The 11,700-nt window shown below is 40.3% G+C and overlaps 1 protein-coding gene across 3 annotated transcripts in view; it reads left to right on the forward strand.

The window, feature by feature from the left end:
* synpo (synaptopodin) overlaps window positions 1–11,700 on the forward strand; it is a 29,969-nt gene that overhangs the window by 16,061 nt on the left and 2,208 nt on the right. For 2 of the 3 annotated variants that reach the window (XM_079838580.1, XM_079838581.1), the window contains one exon: window positions 7,646–9,576. In XM_079838580.1, coding sequence (XP_079694706.1) covers window positions 7,646–9,576 — 1,931 coding nt within the window. Of the gene's footprint in view, window positions 1–5,016; window positions 5,304–7,645; window positions 9,577–11,700 lie in introns of those variants that run through there. The other variant, XM_079838582.1, reaches the window with a different exon arrangement.

Below are 11,700 nucleotides of genomic sequence, written 5' to 3' on the forward strand. Positions count from 1 at the left end.
AAAAGTTGAATGGGTTTACATTCAGAGAGACAAACATTATCAGACGAACACAACATGCTGCTATCCCCTAACTGTTTAAACATCACTTACTGAACCCTCAATGACACATTTGTTTCCTCACAGCCACAGATGAGCCATACAGTAATAGCTCTTCAGTTCATACCCACTGACCATAATGCTCAAGCTGTGGGTAGTATTATCTGGAAAGAATGCATAATAAGGTTTGCAGATGACCAGGCACCCTCTGCAAGTAGTTCACAACAGTGACTGTGTGACAGAGGGGTTTTACAGCTCCTCTGATGAGAATTCAGACCCATTTCAGATAGTCCAAAACCGTTTCTGCACAATTCAAGAGGTTGCTCTGATGTTGTTACAGCTTTGGAGTGTGTATAATGGCGAGAGGGGAGGATGTGGAGAGGCTGAGATGGAACAGCTAATTCCGTCACTTTATATTGGTTTCATACTGTTCCTAGGAAGAGACGCTGAAGTAAATGTCAGCGTTTTCTCTCTCTTTTTCTGTCCCTTTCTCTCTCTTTCTCTCTCTCTCTCTCTCTCTCTCTCTCTCTCTCTCTCTCTCTCTCTCTCTCTCTCTCTCTCTCTCTCTCTCTCTCTCTCTCTCTCTCTCTCTCTCTCTCTCTCTCTCTCTCTCTCTCTCTCTCTCTCTCTCTCTCTCTCTCTCTCTCTCTCTCTCTCCCCTTGTATGGGATTGATGTCTCCACACAGCATCATGATTTGATGAGATGCAGAATGTTATGCTTGTTATTCTTGCATCTCCAGATGCTGATAAAGCACAAAATTGGATAATGATACAGTGTGTTTCAAAAGTCTGAGAGCACATAAGGTTTCTTTTTTTTTCTCCAGAAAGTTTTAGGATTATTACAATTTAAAAATAAATAAATAAATAATTCGACACTACTTCTAGGTCATTATTAATCAAATTAGCAATTGTGTGAGATTGAACATGTGAACTCCTTTGTACAAACAATGAGATGTTCTTCCATTAAAGCACCAGATTGTTGGAAAACATGATCATCAGGTTTCACACAAACTTGTGGAGTTCATGCAGTACATTTTTGTATTAAATTAGAAAAATACAAAACAGAAGCATTACTTTTTGATGAATGCATTCATTTCCCTGTTCTTAACTTATTTTCTTCATGACTTAAGATTGTTGCATAACACTTGAGTATGGGGCATATTCACTATTAACTTTTGCCTCAATAAATTCCTAATTTACTGATTATTAAAGGGGAACTTCAGCGCTGGGAAGATTAATGTGTATTTAAACTGTGTCATTTATGTAGTAGAAATGTGAAATTATTTTTGAATTTGGTGCCTTCTAGACAGAGAAAAGACAGGAAATGTATTTGTCTCATGTGGATGAAAGACAACAACTCCCAGAATGCACTTGCTTCGCTGCCCTACGAGGCCACTCCCAAACTTGCCCACCATGACACCGCCCCCAACGTCGTTTTGATATTCGTAGTAATAAAATAATTTTGTTCAGTTAGAGAACAGACACTACAATTAAAAACTGAACATGTCTTTTCAATAACGTGCAAGTGAACCGAAGGAAAATCACGACACAAACGCAGCAGGAGTCAGATTTCATTCATCACGCGAGAAGAGCTGAGCCAAAGCCAAAATTACGATATTTGCATCATTGGAGGATTTTTTCCAGAAATAAAATGCATAATTCTCTCGTCTCAGGGGGACATGAGGGGGGAAAGTACCGTAATTTGAATATACTACCGGGTTTCTACTGATACAAAGCTTAATGCTAAATCACTGAAGTAACCCTTTAATAGTTATTAAGGTAGTTTTTGTAGCAAGTTTAGGTATTGGGTAGGACTAAGGGATGTAGAATAAGGTCATGCAGAATAAGGCATTAAAGGGTTAGTTCACCCAAAAATGAAAATTAGCCGATGATTTACTCACCCTCAAGTCATCCTAGGTGTATATGACATTCTTCTTTAAGACGAATACAAATCTGAGTTATATTAAAAAAGTCCAGGCTAATCCAAGCATTATAATTGCAGTAATAGTTGCTCATTTTTAATATATATATATTTTTAATTTTATAAATAATGTATACATATACACCTAGGATGACTCGAGGGTGAGTAAATCATGGGCTAATTTTCATTTTTGGGTGAACTATTCCTTTAATATGTGCTTTATGAGTACTAATAAACAACTAATATCCTAGTAATATGCATGCTAATAAGCAACTAGGTAATAGCTAGAATTTAACCTTAAAATAAAGTGTTACCGTTTACATAATGTACCCCTTGCAGACCCCAATGTTTATTTAAAAAAAAAAATAGATCTCTTATCCCTTTTGCGCTCCCTCTTATTCATTTTTTCAACTTATTCTATTATCCAACTCTTTCTTACAAGGCATGTACAATGTTCACATGGTGTACAGAAAATTTAGTTTTAACTATATGTTCAGAAGAAAAAAAAATGTATTCAACAAAACAGAACAGAACAAAACCAGCGATATTTAAAGAACAATAACATTGGATGTGATCCTAATATACAAAAGGAGACAAAGTAATACAGTAAAGAGATTTTTACCAGGCTGTCCATTGAAGCCAGATATAGTACAGAAAAAAGGACTCCTACATTCACACCCATTTCTTCCATTAAATGTGTCCATCTCCATGTCTCATTTGGAGTGTCTGTCTTTTCTATCACATCATTTACGTAGTTTTTAAATTATTCACATTTTGAAGCTTCTGCATGAAATATGTAAACTGAGTGTGAGATGGTGGTCCAGTGGGTTAAACCATGGAACTAATACGCAGAAAGTTGCTGGTTCGATCCCAGCGGTTACCACCAGTGTGTTCTTGAGCAAGGCACTTTACTCCATGTTGCTCCAGGGGGATTGTCCCTGTAATAAGGTCACTGTAAGTTGCTTTGGATAAAAGCGTCTGCCAAATGCATAAATGTAAACTTGACCAAAACTGTACTTTTTTTTGCAATAATTTAGCAGCATTTTTCTGGATCAGAACTGATCTGTAGATACTGTTCTGTGAACATAGCCCTAAATAGGGCTGGGCGGAGTCTGTATCGAATCTGTAAAATATATCGATATATTTTTATAAACTATATATAGGATGAGGCAATAGAGTGGTGCAGGGATGACCTCAAAACCCAGAAGAGTAATTTTCCACTGGTTCACTCGAGATTTTCCTATGGAGTTTTATAATGGGGTTTTTCTATTTATGAGTAAAATGCGTCATCCCTGCTCCACGTTTATATTGATATACAGTAGTTAAATATTACGAGACGAGAGCATCTGAAAAATAGCAGAGGACACAGAGCCTTAAGCGAGTCTCTTGTAAACTTCCCAGAATTCAGTACATGCATGCCGTGCCAAACAGAGTGCAATTGAATGGGAGTGCAATAATTCTGACTAAAATATACATTTTGCTATAATATTTGTTGTTGGACATTAAACAGAGATACGTATATATCGCCATTCAACCAAAATAATACCGAGATATTATTTTTTTGGTCTATATTGCCCATCCCTAGTCCAACATGAGAGTGAGGTAGAAGTGTAAGAAATAGTCTCCTGGTACAGGTTTTCTGAACATTTATGTTTATTTTTAAGTTATTAAACAACTCCAGTCTTATCACTCCACACTTGCTCACTTTTCCCAGTGAAAAAGTTTTATTGTATCCCATCCTCCAACTGGACAATTACATCCAACAGGGGAATCTGACCTTTGATATACAACCCGAGGTCGGCCAGGTCCCAAAATCCTCTAGCTACGAGGGAGTTTCCCTCATCTGTCTGAACTGAGAGCCCACATATCACAGGCAGCTCAGTGCCAAGGAAATGGGAACATTCTTTCTTTCTTTCCTTCCATTCCTACCACTACTTTTTAGGCTAGAGGAAGTTCCTGTCTTTTCCTTCAAGTTAATGATAAGTTAAGCATGAGCGCTATGAGTCAGGTAGGATGGTTCAGCTAAGCAAAAGCAAGCAAACCTCTGCGGTCTGCACTGAACTCCACCCTTGAGGCTCAGGTGTCCATCCACCCAAGCGAGCGTGTTCGCCGAACGGCTCTCTCCCCTGAAACCCAATCCTCTGAAAGAGCTGACACATTGATTCTATGCATGACACTGATGAAATGTGGCTACTTAATTCGGCTTGGAACAGAATGTGCAAACTTACAGATTCTGTAGCTACATGATTATTTGGGTGCATCCAAGGCCATAGTCAAAACTTGTAGCTTGTTCGGTGCAAAACTTGTTCGGTGCTCATGCCTCTTTGTAGGAACACTTTTAAATCGCTCCTCCATCCATGATCTCTGGTAATGAAAACAGTGGTTACCTTAAGGGTTAAGGGTTAGTTCATTATTTACTAACGCCAATGTATTTTGAAACCCACATGGTTTTCTTTCTTCTGTAGAACACAAATGGATATATATTGGCAAAATGTCAGGGACTGACAGCCTCAGTGGCCATTTACTTTCATTGCATATTTTTTCCATTCAATAAAAGTGAATGGTGACTGAGGCTGTCATTCTGCTTCTGCTTTGGTTTTCCACAGAAGAAAGAAATGGGTTTCGTGGTCATGAGGGTTTGGAACAACATATGGGTGAGTAAATGATGACAGAATTTTCAATTTTAAGTGAACTATGCCTTTAAATGGGAAAAGTCTGGCACTCGCACACACTTTTGGGTAAGTGAACACAAAACAGTCCCTTAAAAACCCATTGCATTCAGGCAGGAGTCAACTGAAACTTTGAACTATGTTGTCAGGACAAGAGTGTTTTTCATAGAAATCGGGTTGGGGCAAGTTGTAACGTTTTTAATGATTCTTCAAATCACATAATACGGTCTCATTTAAGGACGTAGGATTAAACGTGTTTAAAAACAACCTACAAAAAAAATAAAAAAATCTAATTGAACTTTTGGCTCAAAACCGTTTCTGACTAGCTCTCCCGCGTGACACCTAGCCCCGCTCTCCAGATCTATTCTGTATCCTGTCTCTTCACTGTTGAATTTGGAGAGTACAAAACCAAAAAACAGAGGGAGCAAAGTCAGCCAGGAGCGTCACACAGCATAGCCATCCTTAAAAAAGCAAAAGGGAAGCGCAAACCTCGTCCAGTGCCCCAGCCTGCCCGCCTCGATGCGCATTTGGAGCTCGCGAGAGATCATCACTCTCAACGACACGAAATCCGACCCAGGCTCGCGCTGCTAAAGGGGGAGACGAGGAAACACATGAAGTTAAATTAGAAAAGCTCGCGGAGCAGCAACAAAAGAGACTGTATTCAGAGTTAATTGAGGTAAGAGACGTTTAGAGTGACCCGATATTTTTATAGAAGTTTAAAAGCTTTATTTGCGTAAAAAAAGAAGAAGCTTAGATTGGTGAATGGCATGTGCTGAAGTCATGATAAATAAGTTTTGAAGTTTGCTTAAATAGATCCTTAATATTATATTATGTGATGCTTCTTCATTAAATTGGTGACAGGAGAGCAATATTTTGCAATGAATCGATGCTGTTTTAAAAGAGAAAAAAGTTGTCTTTAGGCATAGGTAGACAAATTGTATAACAGATAAAGTGTTTAAATGAAAAGAACATTGATTTGAAGTTAAAGTGACAAGTTGCCCATTTCAGGCATAGTGTATTTTAACAGTTTGGTTGTACATTTAGTTTGTAATCTAACATGTGTTTCATGTGGTAACATCTAAATTAACTGGTTTCATTGGAGAAAAAAAAAAAACACAGCCATTTGTAATTATTATTATTATTATTATTTTGCGCTTATACTACTTTTTTAGTGTTATTTAAAAAGTAGAACACAGTAACTCATAACTGAATAAACTAACTTTTATTTTGGTCTGGCTCTGTGACAGGAAAATTTATTTATTTTAAACTGAAAACTGGGCATCGGGTAATTTTATAATTTTCTTATTTATGTTATGTTTAAAGAAATTATTCTTGAAAGTACTTGGGTTGACAGGATGCATCCAAATGAAAAGAAAAGAGAAAAGTTATTGATTATTGGATTTTGCTCCAGGGTTTTAAATAGTAAATTATTTGAAGTACCATAAAGATGAATATCTGTAAAGAAGAAAAATGGAAAGCTTTTTGTGTTGCATCATGGCCTGACTAAATTAAGAGGTGGGGTTTTTTGCTGGTGGAATGAAAGGCAGATGCACATTATTCATGCTCTATTATAATTTTATTTCATGTGCTATGAAAGCTCCTTTGAGTCTGGCAAACTTGCACATAAAACAAATAGGATAGATTTAGAACTCTTGCTTCTTTACTACCTTTTTTTTTAAAACTCAGATTGCGGCTCTGGCAAGACAATAAGACCTACCTGCTTGGACGGAGAAAAAACTTTGTTTGCAAGTTTTGCTGCCAAGTCTAAGGTTGAGGATAAAAGCTGAAAACCACCTCAAGGGGAAACCTTGAGTGGTTAATTATTCAAAGGTCTATTCGGGAAACAGATTGTGTTTATGTTGCACAGGTTAAACACTCTTATATTAAGTGAGTGAAGCCGTTCTGCCAATGATGTAATTGTTAACAGTCTGTTTCTCAGGATGTGATGTTCTGGTATAAGATGTTGAGGGTTTGTGTTTTAAAAGTTCTGTTCCTTCCCTGAGGCAGGCAGGATCTTCAAGCATGCTTGTTTTATTTACTGAAACTTTGATGCCGCAGTATATCACTGCAGGTCAAAGTTCAAGCATTTAAATGTAGACTTTGTCTTGTAAGTGATGATGGAAAGGCATGAACCTGTCAGGATGTCAGCATATAAACCGATGTCTCCTGTGCCTTTCACAAGGCATGCTGCAGTCTCAAGCGGGGAATTTTCTCGGCAGTTGCGGAATGCTAAGGGAGGGACTAGAGCCCATGGTGAAGGAAATACTTTCTGCAGCTTGGAATGAGGCTTTTTAGCCCAGTCAATAAACCTTTGCCGTTTTCAACAAATAGATGACTGTTTTAACATCCATCTTTGCCAAACTACGGCTAGAACTGCAAATATCAGCACTATGATTTATTTACTGGAGGCTCTTAGAACTATAAATGTGTGAAAACGTTATGCGGTCTACAAAAGTTTGCCTGCAGGCATCTTGAATCACAGCAAACTGTGAAAATAATCATTTTGAACAAAAATACTTTATATGTCAGCATTTCTTTTATAAGTCTAATATGATTCATCTTTTAGGAGGGTGACTCATGGAAACTAGAATTACTTAAAAGACATAGGCCTATAATACTCTTGACTTTTAAGATAATTATACTCCCATTTGAGCACATGGCTACTATAATTGAAACTTATACAGCCCCCAAATGATTGTGACAGGAATGGAATAAAAATATAAAGTAGGATAATATTTGCCAAAACCTGTCCAATTGCTCCCTCTAATAAAACAGGCCTGCGATTATTATATGCGTCACCCTTTGTTTTTTTTAGGCTGAACCAATTAAGAGCATTTTAAAATAGCACTTCCCTCATAAGACTTGGTGGTATGTGCTAAAATTTACATTTATAAGCGGAGTTGAGCAACACTTTGCTTGTCTGAGAACTGAAAAGCATTGCAATTGCCACAGCTGTGAATGTATTATATAATTGTATTTTTCTCTCGAGTTGATTGTTGTTTTATTCTACCATTACAGACCTCAGCAGAAGTGCCAGTTTGTCAGAGAAGGAGCTGAAGGAGGCACGTACCAAGAGTCAGATTATTGCTGCTCAGCTCCAGGCCAATTCCAACTCTAAAGGCGTACAACTTTTCAACCGTCGCAGACAGAGAGTGAATGCTTTCACACTTGTGAGTGTCGGAGGGGTAGCGGAGGCATCTGAGAATGTAATTGGTTCATCTTCTGGAAGTCCACAGACATGGGACAAACAGCACTCAACTGAGGATCAGCACAAAGAGTTGAATCACAGGAACCTCAAGACCGGTCTAACGTGGTCAGCTGGCAGAATCCGCAGTGCTGGGTGTGACATGGAAGATGCTGGCAAGGGTAGGTGGGAGGATGAAGCAGAAGAAAGTGGCCAAGAAAGACACTTTCTTCCCGTCAATGAGAAGGATGAAGAGCTCTCAGAAGACCTCACAGAGGATGTGAAGGATGAGGTTACTCTTAGAAGTGACAATACCCTTGTTATGGACAGAACTGGTCAGGATGAAGCTGAAGCCAATGGAGCGCACAAAAAAGAAATTGCAAATGGATATAGTATGCAGTGCAATGGAAAAGCAGCCAAGACGGTGACTAAACCGCCCACCATCATCAACAGAACAGCTCGGCCATTTTTCTCCCCGACAACAGTAGGATCCTCAGAAGCTACAAGTCCAGTCATGGACATCCCTCCAGCCCCATCCCATGACTCCACAATACACTTTGAACCACAACCTTCAACTTACCGAACGCAAACAAGACCAGTTTTCTCTCCACCACCACCTCCACCTTCATATCCAACTCCTCCTCTCCCTAGTTACTCCAGCCCTCCTCCAGCTGACGCAGCCCATGGTCCTTCACCCCAACCTTCTTCCCACTACATTCGCCCATCTGCTCCCAGGCCTACATTTGTCCCTGAACTCTTGAGCGAGAAGAGATCCACAACGCCCATCAGAACTGGCATCCTCGATGAGGGCCGGACTCGCCGAGCAACCCGCAAGTCGATGTTCACATTTCAGGAGAAGCCAAAAGTGGCCCCGAATCCCGAACTCCTGTCCTTGGTGCAGGGTGCGGATCAAAAGAAGAAACCGAGACCCCAGCCAGATGCAGCGCAGGAGGAGGAGCTGCTGGCTCTCGGGGCCGAAGCCTCAAACTTCCTGGCCAAGCAAGAGGACGTTCACGGGGAAGCTTTGGTGCCAGAGTGGGCCACGAGTTTGAAAAGCTCCAGGACGCGTGCCAGGGCGGAGCACAAGCCGGAGCAAGCCCTGACCAACGCTTCAGGAAAAGGAGCTGAACTGTTTGCCAAACGCCAGTCGAGAATGGAAAGGTACGTCCATGACAGCAAGGAGCTGAGAGCTCCCTCTCCTACCATGTCCTTGCCTCCTTCGTGGGTGTATCCATCCAACATGCCCGGTCGAGTAAAGGCCATAGTGAACACCTCCAATATAAGTGTGCAAATTTCAAAGACACTTCAAGTTCAGCAGGCCACTCAGAAAAAGACACCAGGACCCCCTCCTGCTCCACCACCAGAGGTACCTTTGGAGAACGGTTGCACTAAAATCGAGATGGAGCTGTCCAGGCATCAGCCATACCAGCTCAACTCATCCCTCTTCATCTTCAACCCAACGAAAGATCCCTACAGCACTCTTCCTAGAGCCGCCCCAGCTCCTAGACCTGTCATGACAGCCCACTCCTTCTCCAGACAATCATCCCTTCCAACAAGCCCATTGCCATCACCGTACAGCCCGTCTGCCGCCTATCGGTCAGCCCATTGCTTTTCGCCTCCCATGACGCCTCTCAGTCCCATCACAGCAGGCAGCGTCAGCTCCCCAGTGTCCCATTTCGCTCCAGAACGTGTGGCTTCACCTCGCTCTGGCGTCCAAGCTCCACGTCCTACGTTCTCCGCCAAAAAAGCTGGCATCACCCCACAGGTGTGGAAACCATCTTCATTCTTTTAAACCTTTCCATTTCTGCTCTTCTTTCCTTTATGCACTCTTCAGACCAAAGAATATCGAAAGGGAAGTTAAAGGGACATATATCAAACTGACTGTCCACTTAGAAATAACAAGAGAGCAGTACGGTACAAAAAAATAGCTCTACAGGAAACACTAAATCTTGCAGTGTTGGTTTAATGCTCAGATCTGTTTGTTTCTAGTTTATTTTTGAGTTTCGCATGCAGAGGCAATAAATGTCAGGTCTCACACTTATTAAAACAGATTTGAATTGTAATTCATTAACTGGCCAGCAGAGGGCCATACATTGAAACTTATTTTTTTTAATCAAAGACATTGTAATTTAGTGCAGCTGTGTGTTTCAGAACTAGAGTTGAGTTTTGTGCTCATGCCATATATATTTTAGGCACAAAACCAGTGTGTCTTTTTCCAACGCTTGCCTCCAAGTTTTCTGGTTGGAGTTGGCACTGTCTTATAAAGCACTTTAGCAGATGGCGTCTTGCCTTTTAATGATCTACAATATACAATTTAATATGACTAGGAAGATGCAAGGGCCTCTGTACTTCATAGTACAGCACCTGTACTGTTCTCTTCCTTAATTAGTTCTGTATGCTTTTCTTTGATTTATAGGTGTAGTTTACTGCTTGCATGCTGTGTGACAGTATGTACTTAATGTAGTGTGCATACACTGTTACACCGTAGACCTCTGATTCAACAAAGCCATAATTGAGTGTAATGAAGTCAGCTCACTTTATCGCTACACACAGTATGTGGAATTTATTTTCAAACGGATTGTTTTCCTTGTGGCTTAATCTCTTTCAAATGATTTTCTCTACTCTGTTTCATTAAAACAATGAAACACTCTGCTTCTGATCTGTCTGGTTTTCATACTTTATTATCTTCTTCTGTTGACTAATCTGCTGAATTTCCTGTGTGGATTTCTTGTTCTATATTTTTAGTTGTTTCAGTTTTTTGGTAGTGTCTATCCCTCTCTTCAGTGAGGAGAATCCCAGGCCAGCTTTCCCACACAGAGAGTTGTTTTATCTATACACTTGCAACAACAAAACAAAGATTTGTGTATCAGAGCCACCCGCTGCATGGTGCTCTGACCCGAAATGAAATTAGAAACTTTTTTTAACGCTGACTGAATATGTATGTGCCCTGCACATTCCTGGCCTGCCCCTTAAAATGCACATCTGAGCCGAAACAGGCCCCTGTAGGCTTGAGCTTTAGGCTAACGGCCTGACCTCTGGCCTCCCTCATGCTTGGAAAAACACATTTGCTGGAGGTGAAAACATACCCAGCGGCCTCAACAGTGCAAATGCATATCTCAGTAAAGGTTAGTGGTCTTGGCAGCGTGAATGCAAGCGATCTGAACATGGCATGATATCCTGGCGTGCTGGGAAACTACTCAGACATTGGACAAGAATAAACAGCTCGATGTAATCGTAGGGTGCATGGGAAGGCCTGATATCGATAACATCACATCTAGAGTTGCATGCAGTGCAGCAGGAGGTGTTTTAGGTGTGTTTCAATGCAGTGTTTACAGGCTAATCTTACCTAAACGTGGGCACGGTACCTGGCATGAACTTGGAAAGCTTTGGTTTTTGAAAAAGTTGTATTGTGATATCGTTGGACCCAGTATTCTTGAGCATGATGATATCTTTGTTTCTGTGCACTAACATTCCTTACTATCAACATTTATAACAAACGTTGCCCATAAGAAATTAATCATAACGTGTTATGCAGGGCTCAAGAATAAGGGTTGTATGCTGGCCCAGTTTAAGGAGAGTTGACTGAGCTGTCACATGTCTTATTAGATCAGCGCTATAGATATATATTTGATCATGTACCCACATTTGAATGCCTTCCACCATTTATGCGTTGTTTTCTGTGACATTTGGTTGCGAATTATGCCTGTAGACTTTTTAACCTTGTCAGCTAAATAAAATTACCTAACGTGCTGTCCAGTATTATCTGCCCACTAAAAGTGTGTGATTTTATTGGACTTCCTGTATAATAATGTCTAGCTATTATATATCCGGCTTGCAAATTTAGTTTGTAAAGAATTGTGTGAAAATATTCTAATTTTGTTTTATATTA

The sequence above is a fragment of the Gobio gobio genome, assembly GCF_949357685.1.
Source record: "Gobio gobio genome assembly, chromosome: 16".
Lineage (NCBI taxonomy): Eukaryota > Metazoa > Chordata > Actinopteri > Cypriniformes > Gobionidae > Gobio > Gobio gobio.